This window comes from Tursiops truncatus, chromosome 1 (genome assembly GCF_011762595.2).
Source record: "Tursiops truncatus isolate mTurTru1 chromosome 1, mTurTru1.mat.Y, whole genome shotgun sequence".
NCBI classification, from domain to species: Eukaryota; Metazoa; Chordata; class Mammalia; order Artiodactyla; family Delphinidae; genus Tursiops; species Tursiops truncatus.
The window spans coordinates 140695528-140718184 of record NC_047034.1 but is presented as its reverse complement, the minus strand read 5'-3'; the positions used below and the strand labels follow the sequence as shown (position 1 = coordinate 140718184).

General features: G+C 38.2%; 1 protein-coding gene across 2 annotated transcripts in view; it reads left to right on the top strand.

Annotated features, from left to right (window-relative positions):
- Nucleotides 1–22657, top strand: part of BTF3L4 (basic transcription factor 3 like 4) — a 36908-nt gene that overhangs the window by 5377 nt on the left and 8874 nt on the right. Inside the window, exons 3-6 of one of the 2 annotated variants that reach the window (XR_002176871.3) lie at nucleotides 1819–1932; nucleotides 20501–20702; nucleotides 21566–21625; nucleotides 22177–22322. Coding sequence is in view for 1 of the 2 variants with exons in the window: in XM_004311915.3 (XP_004311963.1) it covers nucleotides 1819–1932; nucleotides 20501–20702; nucleotides 21566–21625; nucleotides 22177–22223 (423 nt within the window). In the remaining variant the exon portion in view is untranslated. Of the gene's footprint in view, nucleotides 1–1818; nucleotides 1933–20500; nucleotides 20703–21565; nucleotides 21626–22176; nucleotides 22635–22657 lie in introns of those variants that run through there. The other variant, XM_004311915.3, reaches the window with a different exon arrangement.

Genomic DNA, 22657 nt, shown 5'->3' with positions numbered 1-22657 from the left:
CTGGATTTCATTACAACCTCTGCTGCTACCCACAGGACTCTCTTCTACTCCCACCAGAGTTGCTGAGACTGAGGCTCCTGCCTACTCTCTATAAGCCTGATTGCCTGAGTAATACTGCAGGAGCTACCCAGAGATTGAAACCTCCTTTCCTTTTTCTTTACTCCTGCCAGGTCTCAGAAAGATTTAGGCCTCAAGATATAGACTGCTCTTGGCAGTGTTTCAGCCCTGCTTTAGATTACATTTTTTTAAATTGGCTCAGGAATTTAATTCATTGTTTTAAATAGTTTTTCAATGGAAAAAATGTATTTAGAGTTTCAAAGTATCCATTTAGAAATGAACTTTTCCTATCTCAGTAAATAGTATAATTTTCAACCTATTTGCTCAGGTCAAAATTCTAAACATCATTCTAGATTCCTTTTTTCCCTCATACCCCGTATCCAGTCCATCAGCAAGTCCTGTTGGTTCTTCTGACAGTCTGAGCTCTCACCACCTCCACTACCACAACCCTCATTTCTCATCAGGACTGCTACAGTAGCTTCCTGATTGATTTCATTATAGTTCATTTTCCACAGCAACCTCAGTCATCTTTTAAAATTATAAATCAGATCCAGTCATTTTCATGCTTAAAACCTTCCAATGGCTTCCTATTGCAATTGGAATAAAGTCCAACTCCTGCCCATGGGATTCTAGGCCACATGATCTGGCCCTTACCGATCTTTCTGATTTCATTTTCCTCCTCCTTTCCCATTGTTTACTCTGCTTTAGCCATACTGGCCTACTTTCTCTAGAAATAAAAGGTTCACTCTTGTTTCATTCTGCTTGGATCACTCTTCCCCTAGGTCTTCCCATGGATCTCAGCTCATACGTCACCTCTTCAGAGGGGCCTTCCCTGAACATTGTAATAAAGTAGTGCTTTACCCCCATCTGATATTCTTGTCACTATGTTATTTTTTTTCTTAATACCCTTGTCCTGTTTGAAATGATGTAATTTGTTTATATGTTTATTGACTTTTCCTTCACACTGTAATGTGTGCTCCTTGAAGTAAGAACTTGATCTTTTTCATTCCTGGGTTCTAGGACTCTAGAACACTCACATAATAGGCATTTGACTCTTTTTTTTTTTTTTTTTTTTTTTGCGGTACGCGGGCCTCTCACTGTTGTGGCCTCTCCCGTTGCGGAGCACAGGCTCCAGACACGCAGGCTCAGCGGCCTAGCTGAGGGCCTAGCTGCTCTGCGGCATGTGGGATCTTCCCGGACCGGGGCACGAACCCGTGTCCCCTGCATCGGCAGGCGGACTCTCAACCACTGTGCCACCAGGGAAGCCCTTTGACTCTTAATTATGTCATAATCTCCAAAGTTTCGAAATATCTTTAGACTTTATTGTCAGGGGGTGGTAGGCACTGTTAAAGAAAGCATTCCTTATAATGTTTGAAAGTTGATATAAAGCACACTAAATTATCTTGAAATTATAAATTATTTTTTATTAGAAACAATTTTTTTATTAGAAACATATTTTCTTGAAACAATGTTAAAATGATAAAGGCTGGATATTGGAAAGAGTAAGAACAATTGGCTAGAAACTGACCTTCAAAAATCTGGGTTAGGCTGACAGTCTTATTAATCATCTAATCATTCATTAGACTTCATTATGTCATTACTGTGTGTGGCACCACCTCACTATTGAGTCGAAGTTGGCAGTTTCTTGAGTGAATATTATGAATGTTATGTTAGAATATTAGAATATTATGTAAAGGAAGACAAGTGATTGCAGTTGTCAAATGCATGGCACGCTAACACTTCTGTTTGGTTATCTTTCAGGGTACAGCGCGCAGAAAGAAGAAGGTGGTACATAGAACAGCTACAGCTGATGACAAAAAACTTCAGAGTTCTCTAAAAAAACTGGCTGTGAATAATATAGCTGGTATTGAAGAGGTATGGTCACTTAGTAAATTGTTATGTGGACAAGTAGCACATTCACAGATAATTAACCACACTTTCAAATGTAAAATATCAGCTTAGATGAATCCGGTATTGTCTTTCTGAAGGACTATAGCTATTGAATTTGCTTATTGTATAAATTGGATGATTGTCAAAAAAAAATGATTTTAGTAGACAGTTAAGGGATTCATTATACTTTTCAGACTCAAAGTATTTGCATATATGTCAAAATTATGGAACCGCTCTTGAATTTTAATGTAGAATAAGATTTTTTTCTAATGATACAGAAATAAAGAAACGCAAAGATTTTTTCCAGTAGGATGAACTTTTTTCCCATACACAGTCTCTCAAAGCGTTACCTCAGCCAAGCTCTAGCAATAGCTTTACATGAATTGGATTTCTTATTAGACCTCTTTCAAAAATTATTCATTAAATTTTTAAATTATTTTATTATATTTTGATAATACTACTTTTCTCAAATCTGAAACCAAAGATTGATGTTATTTCAAAAGGTACTTAAGAAAAATTATAATAACATCAACTGTTTGTGATTTGTTACCATCTAGACCTACTTCTACCTAATGATTCCATTTCTGATAGTAACCAATGTTAAAATTTTCACTGCCATCAGTTAGATTTCATTATGTCATTACTTCGTGTGGCACCACCTCACAATTTTTAGTAGATTATTAATGGACATGTGCTGTGAAACATAGATCAGAAACAATGTGGTGATGGGGATTACTATTAAAGAAATACCAGAGTACCAAAAAAAAGGCAGTGAAATGGCAAAGTGCTACATATTCCTTCAACCATGCATATGTGAATGAATGAACACATCGTTTAAATCTGCTTTGTACTTTCAAAGTCAATATACTGATAAAACAGTAGGAAATGTGAGCCACATGTATCTTTTTTCCATTCAGCTTAATGTGGCTGTGCATTCTTACTCTGATAAATATTAGAACTTCATTTGCAAGTCTTGAAATTAAGCATTTAAAATGCTTTTTTTTTTTTCTGAGCTATTGAAAGCTTTTATATATTTTCATTGACCTAAAATAATTTTCAGAGAGATCATTCTCTATCTGGGGTATATTTGAGAAAAAGCAAATTTAAGCCTCTCTTTAAAAATCACAGCTTGACAGCTGCATAGCCCAGGGAGATCAGCTGGGTGCTTTGTGACCACCTAGAGAGGTGGGATAGGGAGGGTGGGAGGGAGGGAGACTCAAGAGGGAGGGGATACGGGGATATATGTATAGTATAGCTGATTTGCTTTGTTATACAGCAGAAACTAACACAACAGTGTAAAGCAATTATACTCCAATAAAGATGTTTAAAAAAAAATCACAGCTTGATTAAAAAAAAGAGTAAGTTGTAATAATGGACATGAACTCTGATAATGTTAAGCCTAACCTACTTATAAGTGTTCAGGCAATCTTATATCTTTGCCTACCTTTCTACTCTCTGACTCCATGCCCACCCCTCCCCACCTCAACACTGTTGACATTTTGAACCAGATAATTCTTCACTGTGGGAACTGTCCTGTACATTGTAGGATGTTTGGCAGCATGCCTGGACTCTACCCACTAGATCCCCAGTTACAACAACCAAAAATGTCTCCAGACGTTATTGCATGTTCTCTGGGGGGCAAATCACCCTTGGTTGAAAACACTTCTTTAGAGAGAGGAAAAGATTGTATTTACACCTCCTTGAAGTATAGATTTTAACTGCATAATATTTCCAGGGGCATGCTTGTCTAAATGTTTGGTTTGTTCAAATTTGGAAGACTTTATGGTTCTTATAATTAATAAAACTTTTAGTGTTTTATAGTGAAATAAAAAGCCAATCAGTTATCAGTCTTTGATCTCTTCAGAATATAATCGAACTAGTTATAATGGTGTGCTGAGGTCATGGTTTATTTGTCGTCGAAATTATAATAAATTTTTAATGGTAGTGAACATCTGCTGTATGCCAAGCATTTTGCTAGGCAGTGATTCATAAGATATTATTCATAGTCTCTGTCGTTTAGAGCTTAAAATCTAGTGTGGAAACTAATTAGACAGCTAGACAGATAAACAAATATATATTATCCATTTCAGCTTCACAGTGTCTCATGGTTGGTTGTTACTGGTTACAGATAAGAAAGCTGAGACTTAGAGAGTCAGGTATCTGCCCAAGATCACATAGCTAGTAAGTGCTGAATTCCAGATTTGAACTAAGTATGTCAAAACCAGAGCTCATTTTATTCATTGATTTATCCTGCTTTGGTCTTTTTAGTTATACTTTCTTATACTCACTATTGGCCTTTTCCTCTCCTCCTGCCCCTCCTTCCTCTCTGTTCTTCCAAACTCCCCCCAAAGAAAGGGACAGTACCTGCCTTATATCCTGTATTATCGAGCACCTGTCATGTTCAGTTCATTACTTAACATTATAGATAAAAGAAATCCCCATCAGTATTTCCAAGGACATTGCTTTTTCTACTTTTTCAGGTATTAATGTAGGTGTTATTTCCTCCCAGAAGCCTTCCTGGTAGCACACATACACATTTATGCAAAGAAGGGTTAGACGCCTTTCCTATGTGCCTCCATAATGCCCTGTATTTAATTTTATTATAGCATGTATTAAACTATATTATTAATTCTTTTTTGTTGGTAGTGCCAGTGCAGTTTTGTTTGGAGACACATATCTCCAAAACGTCACACAGAAAATTAATGGTACATAATAGGCATGTACATGCTCTTGTTGCACTCCCACCCCCGTGTGTGTGTGTGTGTGTGTGTGTGTGTGATGTCTTCCAACCCTCACAGACTAGTTGTACAGAGAAAATATGCATAAAGAAAATTAACACTGTAAGATAACAGCTGTAACATTCTGAATGTTTGAAACTAAAATGGGAAGGTTTGCTTTCTTCCTTTCCCTCTTTCTAAAATTGATTTTTTGAGAACCAAGATATTTGGTACTTTATATAACACTTTGCAGATCTAAAATAATTTTGTTTAGGCATATCTAGTGTACTGTATAATCTGGCTTGCCTCAAACATTATGTTTTGTGTTACTATAATTAAAGCAGAATTTTTTTCATTTTTTTTTTAAGAAAATTATGACACACGCTTGGTTTAAAACAGCTTCTAGGAGGAAAAAAGAAACTACTACATTAAATGTATACATGAAAGCGTGTGCAGTTTTCCGAAACATTAAGATATGAAAAAATATATACATCTTAGAATAGAAGAAACGATTATTTTACAATTTCGTTATTTTTAACTTGGGATGTTTTCAGCTTTTTTCAAAGTGCTGAACTCTGGAAGATACTATCTTTTTGGGTTTTGGCAGTTTAAGGAAAGCAGATAAAAACATTTGAAAAGAGAAGATACCATTACCATTGTTGTAAAGCAAAAATAATATTACTATGTTTTCTGTACTTTGACCTTCAAAACATCAAACCAATAGAAAGTACTTGGTTTGGTGGGTTGGAACAGAGAGATCAGAGTTGGGTTTCAAAAACTTATTGAATGCACTTTTGCTTAGTAAAATTTTATTTTATTTTATTTCATTTCATTTTTTTGCGGTACGCAGGCTTCTCACTGTTGTGGCCTCTCCCATTGCGGAGCACAGGCTCCGGACGCGCAGGCTTAGCGGCCATGGCTCACGGGCCCAACCGCTCCGCGGAATGTGGGATCTTCCCGGACCAGGGCACGAACCCGCGTCCCACGCATCAGCAGGCAGACTCTCAACCACTGCGCCACCAGGGAAGCCCTGCCAAGTAAAATTTTAATCTTAGTTTCTAGGCTGTCAGTATCAGTAATTTTTTTCCCCTTCTAAAGCTTAATTTATGTCCTCTTCAAATACTTAAAAACTAAAGGACTGTTTGAATTAAGAGAGGCTTCTCTGGACTTTTATATGTTCCCTAGTTTGTTAATTTGGGGTAATAAATTCAATCATATGTAGATTTCTTTTACCTGTTACCAAAGACAGAAATCCAAAGCTGTCAAAAAGGGGCAGGGGAGGGCTTCCCTGGTGGCGCAGTGGTTGGGGGTCCGCCTGCCGATGCAGGGGACGCGGGTTCGTGCCCTGGGTCCGGGAGGATTCCACATGACGCGGAGCGGCTGGGCCCGTGAGCCGTGGCCGCTGAGCCTGTGCATCCGGAGCCTGTGCTCCGCAGCGGGAGAGGCCACAGCAGTGAGAGGCCCGCGTACCGCAAAAAAAAAAAAAAAAAGGGCGGGGGGCAGGGGAGTGTCAGAGACTGTTTCATACAAAAAAGCCAAGTAAATACCGGGTTTTAGGAAGAAATTCCTATGTGAACTCTGAGAGTATAATCCAGAACTAAATTTCTGAAAATGTTTTATGTTCTCTGACATTTGAAGATATTTGGATGTGCTTCTTACTTGGTAATCTAGTTGACTGTAGTGACCGTGTTGTCACCTTTCTTCTCCTGATGATAACATGCATCTATCAAAAGTAGGATCTGGGGCTTCCCTGGTGGCGCAGTGGTTGAGAGTCCGCCTGCCGATGCAGGGAACACAGGTTCGTGCCCCGGTCCGGGAAGATCCCACATGCTGCAGAGCGGCTGGGCCCGTGAGCCATGGCCGATGAGCCTGTGCGTCCGGAGCCTGTGCTCCACAACGGGAGAGGCCACAACAGTGAGAGGCCTGAGTACCGCAAAAAAAAAAAAAAAAAAAAAGGTAGAATCTGTTTCATTTCCCAGAGATAATTGATTTCATCAGATGTATTTAATAAGAAATGTCACCAAAAATCTGCTTCTCTGGTTCAGATGGTCTAATTGTTTCACAGAGTTTTACTATTATATTCAGAGGACAGCTTCTATCTTAACTAAGGTATGATTCTGTCTCCATGAAACCTTCCCTATCTTTCCAGGCATAATTCATCAACACTTTATCTGTACTTCCACTGCCCTTAGCTTAAATTGCTCTGCTATAATGTGTTTATTATTACAACCTCATATTGTAGGGTATGATTACTTATTAACCAAGTAGTCTGTTTGCAGTAGATTGTAAGAATCTTGACAGTAGGAACTGTGTTTATTCATCATTTATAATCTATAGCATGCTGACTCCCATGATGAGTTTGTTTGGGGCCTGTTAAGTTTAAGCAATACTGATTATTCTAGGTGGAATTGTTTTGCAAGAAGTTAGCCATAGAGAGCTGGCGCTCAGGAAAAAGCTTAGGGCTGGGAATTTAAATTTTGTAATTGTACACGTAAGTTTTACTGTTTATATTTTCCTCTTCTTGGCTCTTATTTTTCTTGAACCAGTTATACAGAAGGAGAACCTAAAGTTATTTGTTGACCCTTACTGCGGTTCCTTCTTCCTCCAGCTAGAGCCTCAGGTGTCAATGGGTGTACAGCTCTTAGTACAGGAGAGTAAAAGAGAAACACTGTGTACCATTCAACTTATTATCACACAGCAGTCTTACATTCTTTAAATATCCTGCTTTTTTTGTTTTTTGTTTTTTTTCCCTGTTTTTGTGTGTGTGGTAAAATAAACATAACATAAAATTTGCCTTTTTTTTTCCCTATATGCAGAGCTTTTTTTTTTTTTTTTTTTTTGGCTTTGTTGGTTCTTCGTTGCTGCACGTGGGCTTTCTCTAGTTGCAGCGAGCAGGGTCTCTTCATTGCGGTGCGCGGGCTTCTCACTACAGTGGCTTCTCTTGTTGCACAGCGCGGGCTCCAGGTGCATGGGCTTCGGTAGTTATGGCTCGCAGGATCTAGAGCACAGTCTTAGTAGTTGTGGCACACAGGCTTAGTTGCTCTGCAGCTTGTGGGATCTTCCCAGACCAGGAATCGGACCCATGTCCCCTGCATTGGCAGGCGGATTCTTAAACACTGCACCACCAGGGAAGTCCCAGATCTTTTTTTTTTTTAACGATTTTTTAAAATTGAAGTATATATGGGACTTCCCTGGCGGTCCAGTGGTTAGGACTCTGTGCTTCCACTGGTCGGGGAACTAAGATCCCGCAAGCCACGTGGCATGGCCAAAAAAAAAAAAAATACAAGAAGTGTTCTGCCTACGTTTTCCTCTAAGAGTTTTATAGTATTTGGTCTTATGTTTAGGTCTTTAATCCATTTTGAGTTTATTTTTATATATGCTGTTAGAGAATGTTTTTATTTCATTCTTTTACATGTAACTGTCCAGTTTTCCGTGCTCAAGTTATTGAAGGGACTGTCTTTTCTCCGTTGTATCTTGTCTCCTTTGTCATAGATTAATTAACCATAAATGCGTATCTTTATTTCTGGGCTTTCTGTTCTGTTCTATTGATCTATGTGTCTGTTTCCATGCCAGTCTCATACTGTTTTATTGCTCTAGCTTTGTAATATAGTCTGAAATCAAGGAGCATGATTCCTCCAGCTCCATTCTTCTTTTTCAAGATCGTTTTGGCTTTTCAGGATCTTTTGTGTTTCCATACAAATTTTAAAATTTTTTGTTCCAATTCCATGAAAATTGCTATTGGTAATGTGATAGAGATTGCATTGAATCTGTAGATTGCCTTGGGTGGTATGGTCATTTTAACAATTATGATTCTTCCAATCCAAGAACATGGTATGTCTTTCTATCTGTTTTTTGTCGTCTTCAGTTTCTTTCATCAGCGTCTTAATAATTTTCGGAGTACAGGTCTTTTGCCTCCCTAGGGAGGTCTCTATTCCTAGGTATTTTATTCTTTTTGATACAAAAGTAAGTGGGATTGTTTCCTTAATTTCTCTTTCTGCTATTTTGATGTTAGTGTATAGAAATGCAGCAGATTTCTGTGCATTAATTTTGTATTCTGCAACTTTACCAAATTCATTGATGAGCTCTAGTAATTTCTTGGTGGCATGTTTAGGATTTTCTATGTATAGTATCATGTAATCTGAAAACAGTGACAGTTTTATTACTTCTTTTCCAATTTGGATTCTTTTTATTTCTTTTTCTTCTCTGATTGCTGTGGCTAGGACTTCCAAAACTATGCTGAATAAAAATGGTGATAGTGGGCATCCCTGTCTTGTTCCTGATCTTAGAGGAAATGCTTTCAGCTTTTCTCCATTGAGTATGATGTTAGCTGTGGGTTTGTCATACGTGGCCTTTATTATGTTGTGGTAAGTCCCCTCTATGCCCACATTCTGGAGAGTTTTCATCATAAATGGATGTTGAATTTTATCAGAAGCTTTTTTGGCATCTGTTGAGATGATCATATGCTTTTTTACTCTTCAGTTTGTTAATGTGGTGTATCACACTGATTGATTTGTGGATTCTGAAAAATCCTTTCATCCCTGGGATAAATCCTACTTGATCATGGTGTATGATCCTTTTAATGTATTGTTGGATTCAGGTGCTAGTATTTTGTTGACGATTTTGGCATCTAGGTTCATCATAGCGATATTGGCCTGTAATTTCCTTTTTTTGTGGTGTCTTTGTCTGGTTTTGGTATCAGGGTGATGGTGGCCTCATAGAATGAGTTCAGAAGTTTTCCTTCCTATGCAGTTTTTTTTTTTTTTTTTTCCTATGCAGTTTTTTGGAATAGTTTCAGAAGGGTATGTTTTAACTCTTCTCTAAATGTTTGATAGAATTCACCTGTGAAGCCATCTGGTCCTGGACTTCAGTTTACTGGGAGTTTTTAAATTACTGATTCAATTTCAGTACTGGTAATTGGACTCTTCACATTGTCTATTTTTTCCTGGTTCAGTCTTGGGAGATTGTACCTTTCTAAGAATTTGTCCATTTCTTCTAGGTTGTCCATTTTATTGGCATATTAGTTGCTTGTTGCCTCTTATGGCCCTTTGTGTTTCTGTGGTATTGGTTGTAACTTCTCCTTTTTCATTTCTGATTTTATTGATGTGAGCCCTCTTCCTTTTTTTCTTGCTGAGTCTGGCTAAAGGTTTATCAATTTTGTTTACCTTTTCAAAGAACCAGCTTTTAGTTTTATTGATCTTTTTTATTGTTTTCTTAGTCTCTATTTCATTTATTTCTGCTTAGATCTTGATGATTTCTTTCGTTCTGCTGCCTTTGGGTTTTGTTTGTTCTTCTTTCTCTAGTTGCTTTAGGTGTAACGTTAGGTCATTTATTTGAGATTTTTCTTGTTTCTGGAGGTAAGCTTGTATCTCTATGAACTTCCCTCTTAGAACTGCTTTTGCTGCATCCCATAGGTTTTGGATTGTCATGTTTTCGTTTTCACATGTATCAAGGTATTTTTTGATTTCCTCTTTGCTTTCTTCAGGGATCCATTCATTGTTCAGTAGCATATTGTTTAGCCGCCATGTGTTTGTGTTTTTTGCAGTTTTTTTCCTTGTAGTTGATTTCTAACCTCATACTGTTGTGTTTGGGAAAGATGCTTGATATGATTTCAGTTTTCTTAAATTTACCGAGGCTTCCTTTGTAGCCCAGCATGTGATCTGTCCTGGAGAATGTTCCATGTACACTTGAAAAGAATATGTATTCTGCTGCTTTCAGATGGAATGCTCTATACATATTAAGTCCATCTGGTCTAATGTGTCACTTAAGGCCTGTGTTTCCTTATTGACTTTCTGTCTGGATGGTCTGTCCATTGATGTAAGTGGGGCGTTAAAATCCCCTACTATTATTGTGTTACTGTTGGTTTCTCTTTTATGTCTGTTAACGTTTGCCTTGTGTATTGAGGTGCTCTTATGTTGGGTACATATATATTTACAATTGTTATATCTTCTTGGATTGATCCTTTGATTGTTATGTAGTGTCCTTCTTGTCTCTTGTAACAGTCTTTATTTTAGAGTCTGTTTTGTCTGACATAAGTATTGCTACTTCACCTTTCTTTTGATTTTCATTGGTGTGGAGTACCTCACTTTCAGTCTGCATGGGTCTCTTGATCTGAAGGGAGTCTCTTGTAGGCAGCATATATATGGGTCCTGTTTTTGTATTCATTCAGCCAGTCTGTGTCTTTTGGTTGGAGCATTCAGTCTGTTTACATTTAAGGTAATTATCAATATGTATGTTCCTGTTGCCATTTTGTTAATTGTTTTGGATTTGTTTTTGCAGGTATTTTCTTCCCCTTCTTTTGTTCTCTTCTCTTGTGATTTGATGGCTATCTTTAGTGTTATGTTTGGATTCCTTTTTCTTTTTTGTGTGTATATCTTTTATAGATTTTTGTTTTATGGTTACCATGAGCTTTTTGTATAACAGTCTGTATATTCATGCTTGTTTTAAGTTGCTCATCTCTTAATTTCAAATGCATTTTAGATGCCCTGCATTTGTATTCTCCTACCCTCATGATTGTTGTTTTTGGTATTATATTTTATATCTAATTTTTTGTGTATCCCTTAACTGCTTATTGTATATACAGGTGATTTTACTACTTTTGTTTTTTAAACTCCCTACTAGCTTTGTGTGTGGATGATGTCGTGCTTTACTGTATGTTTGCCTTTACCAGCAAGCTTTTCCATTTTGTAATTCTCTTGTTTCTAGTTGTGACCTTTTCTTCTCTGCCTAGAGAAGTTCCTTCAACATTTGTTTTAAATCTGGTTTTGTGGTGCTGAATTCTTTTAGCTTTTGCTTGTCTGTAAAGCTTTTGATTTCTCCATCACATCTGAACCTCTAGAGCCTTGCTGAGTAGAGTATTCTTGGTTGTAGGTTTTTCTCTTTCATTGTTTTGAGTATATCATCTCTCCCTTCTGGCATGCAGTTTCTCCTGAAAATTCAGCTGATAGCCTTATGGGAGTTCCCTCGTATGTTATTTGATGCTATTCTCTTGTTGCTTTTTATATATATATATATAAATTTATTTATTTATTTATTTTTGGCTGTGTTGGGTCTTCGTTGCTGCCCGCGGGCTTTCTCTAGTCACAGTGAGCGGGGGCTACTCTTCGTTGTGGTGCGGGCTTCTCAGTGTGGTGGTTTCTCTTGTGGAACACAGGCTCTAGGCGCGCAGGCTTCAGTAGTTGTGGCTCATGGGCTCTAGAGTGCAGCCTCAGTAGTTGTGGCACACGGGCTTAGTTGCTCTGTGGCATGTAGGATCTTCCCAGAACAGGACTCGAACTCTGTGGCATGTAGGATCTTCATGCTCTGTGGCATGTAGGATCTTCCCAGAACAGGACTCGAACCCGTGCCCCCTGCATTGGCGGGTGGATTCTTAACCACTGCGCCACCAGGGAAGCTCCCTCTTGTTGCTTTTAATACTCTCTCTTCATCTTTAATTTTTGTCTTTTTTTTTTTTTTTTTTGTGGTACGCGGGCCTCCTGTTGCGGAGCACAGGCTCTGGACGCGCAGGCTCAGCGGCCATGGCTCATGGGCCTAGCCACTCCGCGGCATGTGGGCTCTTCCCAGACCAGGGCACGAACCCGTGTCCCCTGCATCGGCAGGCGGACTCTCAACCACTGCGCCACCAGGGAAGCCCTAATTTTTGTCATTTTGATTACAGTATGTCTTAGTCTGTTCCTCTCTGGTTAATCCTGTATGGGACTGTCTGCTTCCTGGACTCGGGTGACTTTCCTTTCCCAGGTTAGGGAAGTTTTCAGCTATTATCTCTTCAAATATTTTGTCAGGACCTTTCTTTCTCTCTTCTCCTTCTGGGACCCCTATAATCTTACTATTAGTGTACTTGATGTTGTCCCAGAGATCTCTTAAACTGTCTTCATTTCTTCTCATTCTTTTTTCTGTTCAGCGGCAGTTATTTCCACTAGTCTGTCTTGCAACTCACTGATCCATTCTTCTGCCTCATTTAGTCTGCTATTGATTTCTTCTAGCGTATTTTTCATTTCAGTTATTGTCTTCTTCGATTCTGTTTGGTGGTTCTTTATATTTTCTAATTCTAAACTTCTCATTTCTCGCTCTGTGCATCCCTTCTCTCCTGAGTTCTTTGATCATTTTTACAAGCATTACCCTGAACTCTTTTTTTGGGTAGACTGCTTATCTTCACGTCACTTAGTTCTTCTGGGATTTTACGTTGTTTAGTTCTTCTGGAATTTTACATCAGTTCTTCATTGTCTGAAACATATTCCTCTGATGTCTCATTTTATCTAAATTGCTATTTGTGTTTTTATGTATGTAGTAGGTTAATTATGTTTCTCGACCTTGGAGAAGTAGCCCTCTGTAGGAGACGTCATGTGCGTCCCAGCAGTGCACTCTCCTCTCATCACCCAAGGGCCAGAGGCCAGCTGGTCCCAGGGTAGTATCTGGCCTGTGTTTGCAGACTTGGTCTGCAGGCTGCAGAATTGTAGTGTTCTTGCTTCTGGTGTCTGCCCCCAGGTGGGCGAGGCTGGTCTAGAGACTTATGCAGGCTTCCGGGCGGGAGGGGCCAGTGCCTGCCCACTTGTGCGTGGAGTGGGGTCTTGGCCCTCTGGTGGGCAGGGACATGTCTAGAGGTGGCGTTGGGCTTAGGAAGTCTTTAGGCAGGCAGCATGTCTGCTGGTGGATGGGGCTGTGTTCATGCCTAGTTAGTTGTTTGGCCTGAGGCCTCCCGGTCCTGGAGCCTACAGGCTGTTGGGTGGGGCCAGGTCTTGGTGCCAAGATGTCAGCCTCCAGGAGAGCTCATGCAGATGAATGCTCCCTGATATGCCCACTGCTAGTGTCTGTGTCCCCAGGGTGAGGCATAGCTACTCCCCAACCCCTACCCCGCCTACCCAGGAGACTATCTCAGACCAGCAGGTTGGTCTGACCCAGGCACCTATCAGATTACTGCTTTTGCCCTTAGTCATGATGCACATGAGATTTTGTGTGCACCTTTTAAGACTGAAGTCTCTGTTCCCCCCAATCCTGTGGAGCTCCTGCAATAAAGTCCCGCTGGCCTTCAAAGCCAAATGGTCTAGGGGCTCTTCAGGGGGCCCAGTGTGGGGCTCAGAACCCTCGCTTCTGTAGGAGAACCTCTATAATATAATTACTCTCCAGTCGCCCACCCAGTGGGTATGGGATTTGATTATATCTCAAGTGTGCCCCTCCTACATGTCTCGTTGTGGTTCCTTTTTTATGTCTTTAGTTACAGAAGATCTTTTCTGGTGGGTTCCAGTCTTTTTTATCAATGGTTGTTCTGTAGTTAGTTATGATGTTGCTTGTGAGAGGAAATGAGCTTAGGGGTCTTTCTACTCTGCCGTCTTGGCCTCTCTCAGTTCCCAATTTCCCCTTCTTTCTTTTTTTTTTCCTAGAGAATTCTCTTTTTTTTAATATTTATTTATTTGTCTTTTATTTTTGGCTGCATCGGATCTTTGTTGCAGCATGTGGGATCTTCATTGTGGCACGCAGGATCTTTTGTTGTGACACATGGGCTCTTCATTGCGGCTCACTGGCTTCTATCTAGTTGTAGTGTGTGGGTTTTCTCTCTCTAGTTGTGGTGTGTGGACTCTATAGTTGTGGCGCATGGGCTCCAGAGCATGTGGGCTCTGTAGTTTGTGGCACACATGCTCTGTAGCTGTGGCATGCGGGCTTAGTTGCCCGCGGCATGTGGAATCTTAGTTCCCCAACCAGGGATCGAACCCATGTCCCCTGTGTTGGAAGGCAGATTCTTTACCACTGGACCACCAGGGAAGTCCCTCCCCTTCTTTCTTCTAGAGATGATTTCACCTGTTATTCTGCTTCCTCTCCATCATCATTTCACTGATACTCTGCAGCATTTGCCAAGACTTTCCTTAAAATTCTATGCTTTGCTTCTTGTCCTTTCTCCTACTTCATTGTGTCCTTATTTCCTTTGCTGTCTCCTTTGTTTTCCATCCCACTAAAACTATTATTTCCTCAAAATGTTGTCACTAGCATTCTTTATTTGCTCCATTAATAGTTCTCAAAATTGGTCTTGGGACCACTTTTTTCAGAACCATATAGGTTGCTTTTAAAAGTTCAGACTCATTGATCCACCAGAGAACTCCAGAATTAGATTCCCATTTTAACCAATTTTAAGTGTGCAATTCAGTGGCATTAATTACACTCACAATGTTATGCAACCACCACCATCATCTATTTCCAAATTTTTCATCATCCCAAATAGAAACTCTGTACCCATTAAGCAATAACTCCCCATTCCCCTTTCCCCCAGCTTCTGATAATCTCTCTTACTTTCTGTCTCTGGATTTGCCTGTTGTAGATATTTCATGTAAGTCGAATCATGTAATAGTTGTCCTTTCATGTCTGGCTTACTTCACTTAGCATATTTTCAAGGTTCATCCATGTTTAGCATGTACCAGAACTTCACTCCTTTTATAGCTGACTAATATTCCATTCTATGGGTAATACCACATTTTATCCATTTGTTTATTGATGAACATCTTTTGTTTTTAAAATAGCTTCCACCCCTCCCCCATAAAAATACATTGTCATCATAGAAAGTTAAGGGTATGCAGAAAATATGAAAAAGATATTAGCATTCAGTCATAACTCCACTACAAAGAAATAACTACTATTAGTCTTATATTTCTTTCCTATCTTTATATGCATATATATTTAGTATATCTGAGACTACAGTTAGATGTACAATTTGGAATCCTTCCTTTTCCAAATAGTATTATATTATAAAAATTGTTTCATGTCATTAAAAAATTCTTCTTAATTGTCAGTCTAAATGTCTACATGTATTCCAATATATGACCATACCATAATTTAACATTCTTTATTTATTATGCATTATAATGCTTTGATAGTAAAGACTCACATGTTGGACTTTTATATACATAAATATTTATCTTCATCTCCAAGTTCCTTAAGACAGATTCTTGGAAATACAGTTGCTGACTGAAAGATCATGAACATTTTTAGAACTCTTCATCCATATTGCCAAATTGATTTTCAGAAAGGACATGCCGTTTTATGCTATCTACAGCATAGCTACAGAGAATCCATCTCATCAGACTCCTGCCACCAGAGCATAAGAGAAAATGATCCCGGCATATCATATAGTCTAATAATGTCTGTTAGCTTTCACTTATATTAGTAATAATGGGTTATGCTTCATACTAGCCTTTAGATATAAGCAGGTGCTGAGCTTAAAAGGATTGAATGTGAAAGATACTGACTTATGGGAGTGTGTGCAAAGGCCATAATCCTCAAAATCTGACATCCCTTAGCCTTACACAATCCAGACACTTACGTGTCTTATTCTTAAAATGTCTGTTATTTCACCCCATTAAAATATAGCAGGAAGGCAATAAAAGATTAATTTCCTAATAAACATTTAAGTGCCACTACATACAGGAAGGAGTAGCAATAAAACTTGATTCTAAGACAGTTATGAACTGCAGCTAACTGGCCTAGTGGGGACTTTGAAACAAACAAACAAAAATTACATAGCATAAGAATTTAAACCCCCTCTCTGAACTGAGAGGGCAGTTAGTTGCCGGCAAGAGCTGTGGAGTCAATCATAGCTTTGTAAGCCTCCTTATAGCCATGAAAACTTATTGCTGTGTAGGAATAAAGTGAGCATCAGCTTTACCAGCTAGAAGGCTGCTATAGTTAATATATGTGCCCTACTCAAAGGCCAGCAAGGGCAGGGGTTGTTAAGGTTTTGATAAGTAGCGTAATTGGGGCACCCAGCAGTTGCCCGGAATGACCTAAAATAGCCCTCAATTCTATAGAGCAGTTGGGCTGATTCTGAAAGGGCAGAACAATAGGAAAAGTCAGGCCAAAAATACAGCCCAGGAGGTTCTGGGTGTCTTCATTGGGGGCACTACTGGTGCTATTTCTAAACCTTAATATGACCCTTCATCTAGCATTTGGGGAAGTGAGATCTGACAGCATCCATGATTTTAGAATAAGTTTTATAGGAGGTGTCCATTCAGCAAATTTGAGTGACTATTAGGTGCTGACAATTGGGGGGATACTGTATCTCGTAAGGCAATGAATGGCCTCTGATCTCAAGGAGTTCACCTTCTAGTAAGGTCAAAGATTACAAAGACAATTATACTACAAGATAATTCTATATAATATCAGTTTCCATGAAGTGCAGAAGGTGAATAAACCACCTTAAGTTTTCACAGAAAAAGAAGCATTTGACCCAAGTCTTGGATAAATGGGAACTTACAATGTGGAGAAGCAGAAAAGGGTTCTTCTAAACAGTGAAAACAGCATATGTAAGTGCACTATGCATGAGAGGACAAAGTATTTTCTGGTAACTACAAGACATGTCAGTATTAATTAGAGCAAAAAATAAGAGCAAGGGCATCTGGAGTTTTGGACTGGGGTCAAAAAAATGCCTCTTCGGGACTTCCCTGGTGGCACAGTGGTTAAGAATCTGGCTGCCAATGCAGGGGATACGGGTTCGAGCCCTGGGCCAGGATGATCCCACATGCCGCGGAGCAGCTAAGCCCGTGTGCCACAACTACTGAGCCTGAGTCTAGAGCCCTTGAGCCACAACTACTGAAACCCATGTGCCTAGAGCCCGTGCTCTGCAACGAAGGGTAGCCCCCGCTCGCCGCAACTAGAGAAAGCTCACGTGGCAATGAAGACCCAACGCAGCCAAAAATAAAAAATTTAAAAAAATTTTTAAATGCCTCTTCCTCCATAACTCAAGTAGCATTCTTTACCTGAGCTACCTGTTAAGTGGAAAAAACACTGACATAAATGGGATGCTTGATCGATTGAAAGAGGGACCTGAGTGCTGTTGTAGTAGCTAGTTTAATAGTCTTTGTTTATTTCTCTGCTCCTTGTTATTATACTGTATATAGATTGTATGATTTACGTAGACCAAACAGCAGTAAAATCACTGGGGGGAAGTGAAGTCTTCATATGAAATGCATACAATTTGCTTTGTGAATTTAACAAATTCCTTATCCCTCTTTTTGCCTCTAAGAGAGTTGGGAAGTGTCTAACTGATCTTGCTCAGCCCAACAATTAATCCTTTGATAGTTCTAATAGCCTGTATCTAGGAGCCTTATATAACCATGTCATTTGCTCAGTAGAGGGGAAGGAATGTTAGATAGAAATAAAATATTCTGGCCTTTTTAACTTCTAGTATTTCATTCTCTCTATTCTAAAACTAAACTCTCCACTCGATTCTGGACCTTTCTGTTCATGAAGCTACATCTTTTATACAACCCCATTTAAAACAACGATTAATAAATTTATTTGTATTTCACAGTCTGGGATGACGTTCATATTGCTTTTCACACCAAACTCAAACAACATATTTTAAACTACAAAGACCTACATCAGGCTGTAAAATATGACTTAACATTTAGCCTTTGGAAAAGAAGGTTGAACAGAAGGAAAATTCATGAATTTATTTATTGTTTTTTGCCCCATGTTAGCCTCTTATTTTGCTGCCGGTAAGGTATATATTATCCATATATCAGCTGTTATTTAGCTTACATTCTGAGATAAATATTTCTCTGACAAGCTTTTATGGTGCCACAGAATTGAATTTTTATAGACAAATAAGTGTTTTAAGAATGAGAATGACATCATAGGAAGGAAACTAAACAAAGTTGGGAAATCCAGGTTCAAGTTCTGGGTTTGCACATAACCAGCTATTTGTCCTTGGGTGTGTTGCTTAACCAAGAGCTCTTGTCTTTAGTATTTATTTCTTTTTTTTTTTTTTTTTTTTTTTTTTTTGTTTTTTTGTTTTTGTGGTACGTGGGCCTCTCACTGTTGTGGCCTCTTCCGTTGCGGAGCACAGGCTCCGGACGCGCAGGCTCAGTGGCCATGGCTCACGGGCCTAGCTGCTCTGCGACATGTGGGATCTTCCCAGACCGGGGCATGAACCCATGTCCCCTGCATCGGCAGGCGGACTCTCAACCACTGCGCCACCAGGGAAGCCCTAGTATTTATTTCTTTAACAAGAGATTTGAACTAGAAGACCTCTCAATTCGCCAAATATATGGCCTGACTTTTTTGGAACAATATTGATTTCAAATCTCTTGTGACTTCAATGTTTGTAAGTAAAAAATATCTCATATTACAATGTTTGAGGCTCTTTTCACACCTGGAAGTATTATAGAAATCCTTTATTAAATAAAGTGATTTGGTCTTGGTTTGGAAAATATAGTCCTACCATATCTTTATTCTTTTCCCATATTAAAATTATGTGATTCTAGGATAGATCCAGAGCAGCATCCCATTTCATATCTACTATGCCACTGCCTTCTCAAGCCATTCCTCTCCTATATTTTCAGCCATTTTTCCATTTAACTTTTCTACTTAAACAGTAATTATCTTCAGAAGTACATAGTTTATCTTTTTCTAAAGTTAATGTAAATTATTTTTAACTTGTGATGATTTTTGTTCAGGACAGCTAGATTGAATGCTTACTCTGTGTAATATTTGTGGGGTTTAGTTACAATTTTCTAGGGGATTTGCCTTTATTTTCTCTGTGTTCCAGGTCTTGCCTGAAATTTAGAAGCCCCTTTCTTCCCCTTCCTTTCTGGTGCTGTCTATCAGTGGTGGTGATCACCTCTGAGGAAGAAAAGCCCACTTGCACTGACCATGGAGAACACTCAGCATCTCTGCTTGATTGTGACAAGGGCAGTTTTTGGATGGATCATGAAATGCTTCTAAAGTAGCCAAGAGTTAACTTTCGTAACCTTTTTATATAATAAGCATGTTACCACCAAGGTAACTTACCCAGTGAAATCAACTACATAGTGGAATCACATTATTTACACATTTAACTTATATGCAAATACAACTCTACTAAAACACAGAGTGAGAGAGAAAAATAACATTTTACACAGTGCATGCACATTCAGCCTTCCTTTTCAGTGAGTCCTAGGCAATGAATGAAATTAAATCTGAAACAGTCAGTTCATATTGGTGAAAGCTATAGAGAGAATGTGAGGATGGTTTTAAAGGTCTCCTAGTAATTGATAAATGTTCAGATGGCCAGGCGACTGGGTGGGAGAACTTCCTTGTCATTTACAAGGGTTTTTGAAGGTTGTTGAGAAGCTACACTTAAAAATCAGAGAAACTGACAAAATCCTCTACAAAGAAAGACATGAAGAGAACAAGTTGAAACTTTTGTAAATTTACTAAGTATTCAAAGGAGTGAAACACCTGATTGATTAAATTTCTGAGTGTTCTTTATGGGTTTTCAGTGGTTATTTTTACCATACACTATTACCCCCTTACAACCTGTCCCATAAGTAAGTTGCTGACTATTGTACAGATACAATAGTATCTATTGATTTAGTTTGCTAGTATAAATTAAGATAATGGGTAATTTCATTATGAAGCCAATTCGTGGCTGATAACTCCATTTTTTAAAAATGTGGGCATGAACTTCTTCCTCGCAGTAGAAATCTTTGAATTTAAAATCTAGATTCTAGGAATTCCCTGGTCCAGTGGTTAGGACTTAGTGCTTTCACTGCCATGTGCCTAGGTTTGATCCCTGGTCGGGGACCTAAGATCCCACAAGCCATGTGGCGTGGCCAGTAATAATAATAATAATAATAATTTTAGATTCTATAATAAAATGACTATTTCTTGACCATCCTAGTAATTTATGCCATGTACATTATTTTACTTTGTCACTAGGGTTTTTTTCCACCAAAATCCACGGCTTACATAATTACTACATTGGGATTGCATAACTAACTACCAAGTAAAAATCAGTAATTGGATAAAATGTTCTTTAAAACATTTTTAAAGTTGTACCAAATATGTGAAATACATTTTTTTCTGTGATCACACAGGTGAACATGATTAAAGATGATGGGACAGTTATTCATTTCAACAATCCCAAAGTCCAAGCTTCCCTTTCTGCTAACACCTTTGCGATTACTGGCCATGCTGAAGCCAAACCAATCACAGAAATGCTTCCTGGAATATTAAGTCAGCTTGGTGCTGACAGCTTAACAAGTCTTAGGAAGTTAGCTGAACAGTTCCCTCGGCAAGGTAGGTATTTCAATTTAGTACCTCTTTCCCTCCTCACCTTACTTAAAGAACCTAATGATTTAAAAGGTGTGTCCATTTTATGCTAGAAGGATTTGCCTGTACATAAATTTTACTTTTTGTAATATTGTATGCTTCATAAATTTTTGAGTTTGTTCCTTTAATAATTATGCAGTGTAGCATGTAGAATATTCAGATACATTTTGGTAGTAATATAGAGTGTTGGGAGGTAATTACCTAAAAGGAAAGTGCCAGGATCTGCAGGCCACATTTTATAAACAGTTGATTTGGTATTCACTTCTGACTAATGACAACAAGACGATAATGTTATCACAGAACTATATTTTCATTGAATATTGTTGATTGTGCTGTAGATGCAGCAACCATAAGTTCTGAGTGTCCAAGATAGTTCTGATTTCAAATGTGTCTTGTCATCCCTAAAACATCAGAGCCTATTAGTTCAGTGCTAATACTACAAAACTAGATAGTTTTACACCAAAAGAGATGGAAAAAATCTTGAATGTTGATTTTTTATTTGGAGAATATGGAATTTGGAGAATTAATTAACTATAATGTCTTTATTTAAACTCACCTAAATTATTCCACTTTGCATGTAAGTTTTACCTTCACTACCCATTGAAATTGCCAACCATATTTAGTGTATATCTAATGAAGTTAAACTTTTATTAATTTTAGTATCAAGTAAAAAAATATGGCATTTAGATTAGGCAATATTTAGCTTTTTCTGAACAACTATGTAAGATTTGTTTCCAGAACTATGTAGACAGGAAAAAAGGATAAACATTACAAGTGTTTGGTAAGGGTCTTTGTTCTCAATGGCTAATTTTAAAATAAACTTTTTGTAGTGTTGGATAGCAAAACACCAAAACCAGAAGACATTGATGAGGAGGATGATGATGTTCCAGGTAGGTGACATTTCTTCAGTTTTAAGATTTTTAGCATCCTGTTTATCTCATTTAATTCATTGCATGATCATTTTTCAGTTTTTTGTTAATGGTGAGCTTGTGAATTTAAATGGATTCACAACGATGTGCATACGATCTAATGAAACAGGATAAAAGCCCTCCCGTTCAGAACTTAGAAATTGTCACACAAAGCTCTGCTGCATTTATTAAATTGGAATCTGCCTTTATTAAATTGGAATCATTGTGATTATAAATTTGCATAGTTATTGTTACAACATTTCTGTAGGAATTATGATTGACATATGAAATGAGATGCTAGTCACCTTAGTTTGCATAGGCAAAAGAAGACTAACATTTCCTTAGGGTTTTTGTTTTAAGCAAATAAATGAAGCATTATTAGTGAAATGCCACCAATTCATTTCTGCCTCTTATATGTTTTCAGGCTAATTCTGGTAGCAACAATTTTGTTTTTGTTAGGCTAGAAGTTAGTAATTGCATTTTTACCTCTTTGTCTTTTTGTGTATCTTTAACTTATTTACTTTTTTTTTCAGATCTCGTAGAAAATTTTGATGAGGCATCAAAGAATGAAGCTAACTAAAATTTTTTCTGGTTTTTGGAAGCTGGCATGGACTAGATTTAACAAATCAGCTATGTGGTTCCAAAGTTTTACAGACACGGAGAACATCAGCTGTTACTAGTTCAGTAATATAAATATTTTGTATATTAATAATGCTGTTTGTTCAGCATTTTTCGATCATTTGATTTTGCATTTTGCACTTCCTCCCAGGATCTATTCTTTTGGTCAAAATACGAAGTGTTGGTGCAGTTTGAGGGTGTTTTGGGTTTTGATTCTTGGTTTTTTTGTTTTGTTTTTTGTTGGGGTATTTTTAGTGTGTGTATGTGTATGTATGTGTGTGGGTATGTGTGTATACAGTGGAGAGCAAATTGGAAAACAGTTTTATTTATCCTCCTCCTTACCCCAGTAGAAATAAAACAAATCTTTACATTTGTTACTTTTTATTTTTTCTAATG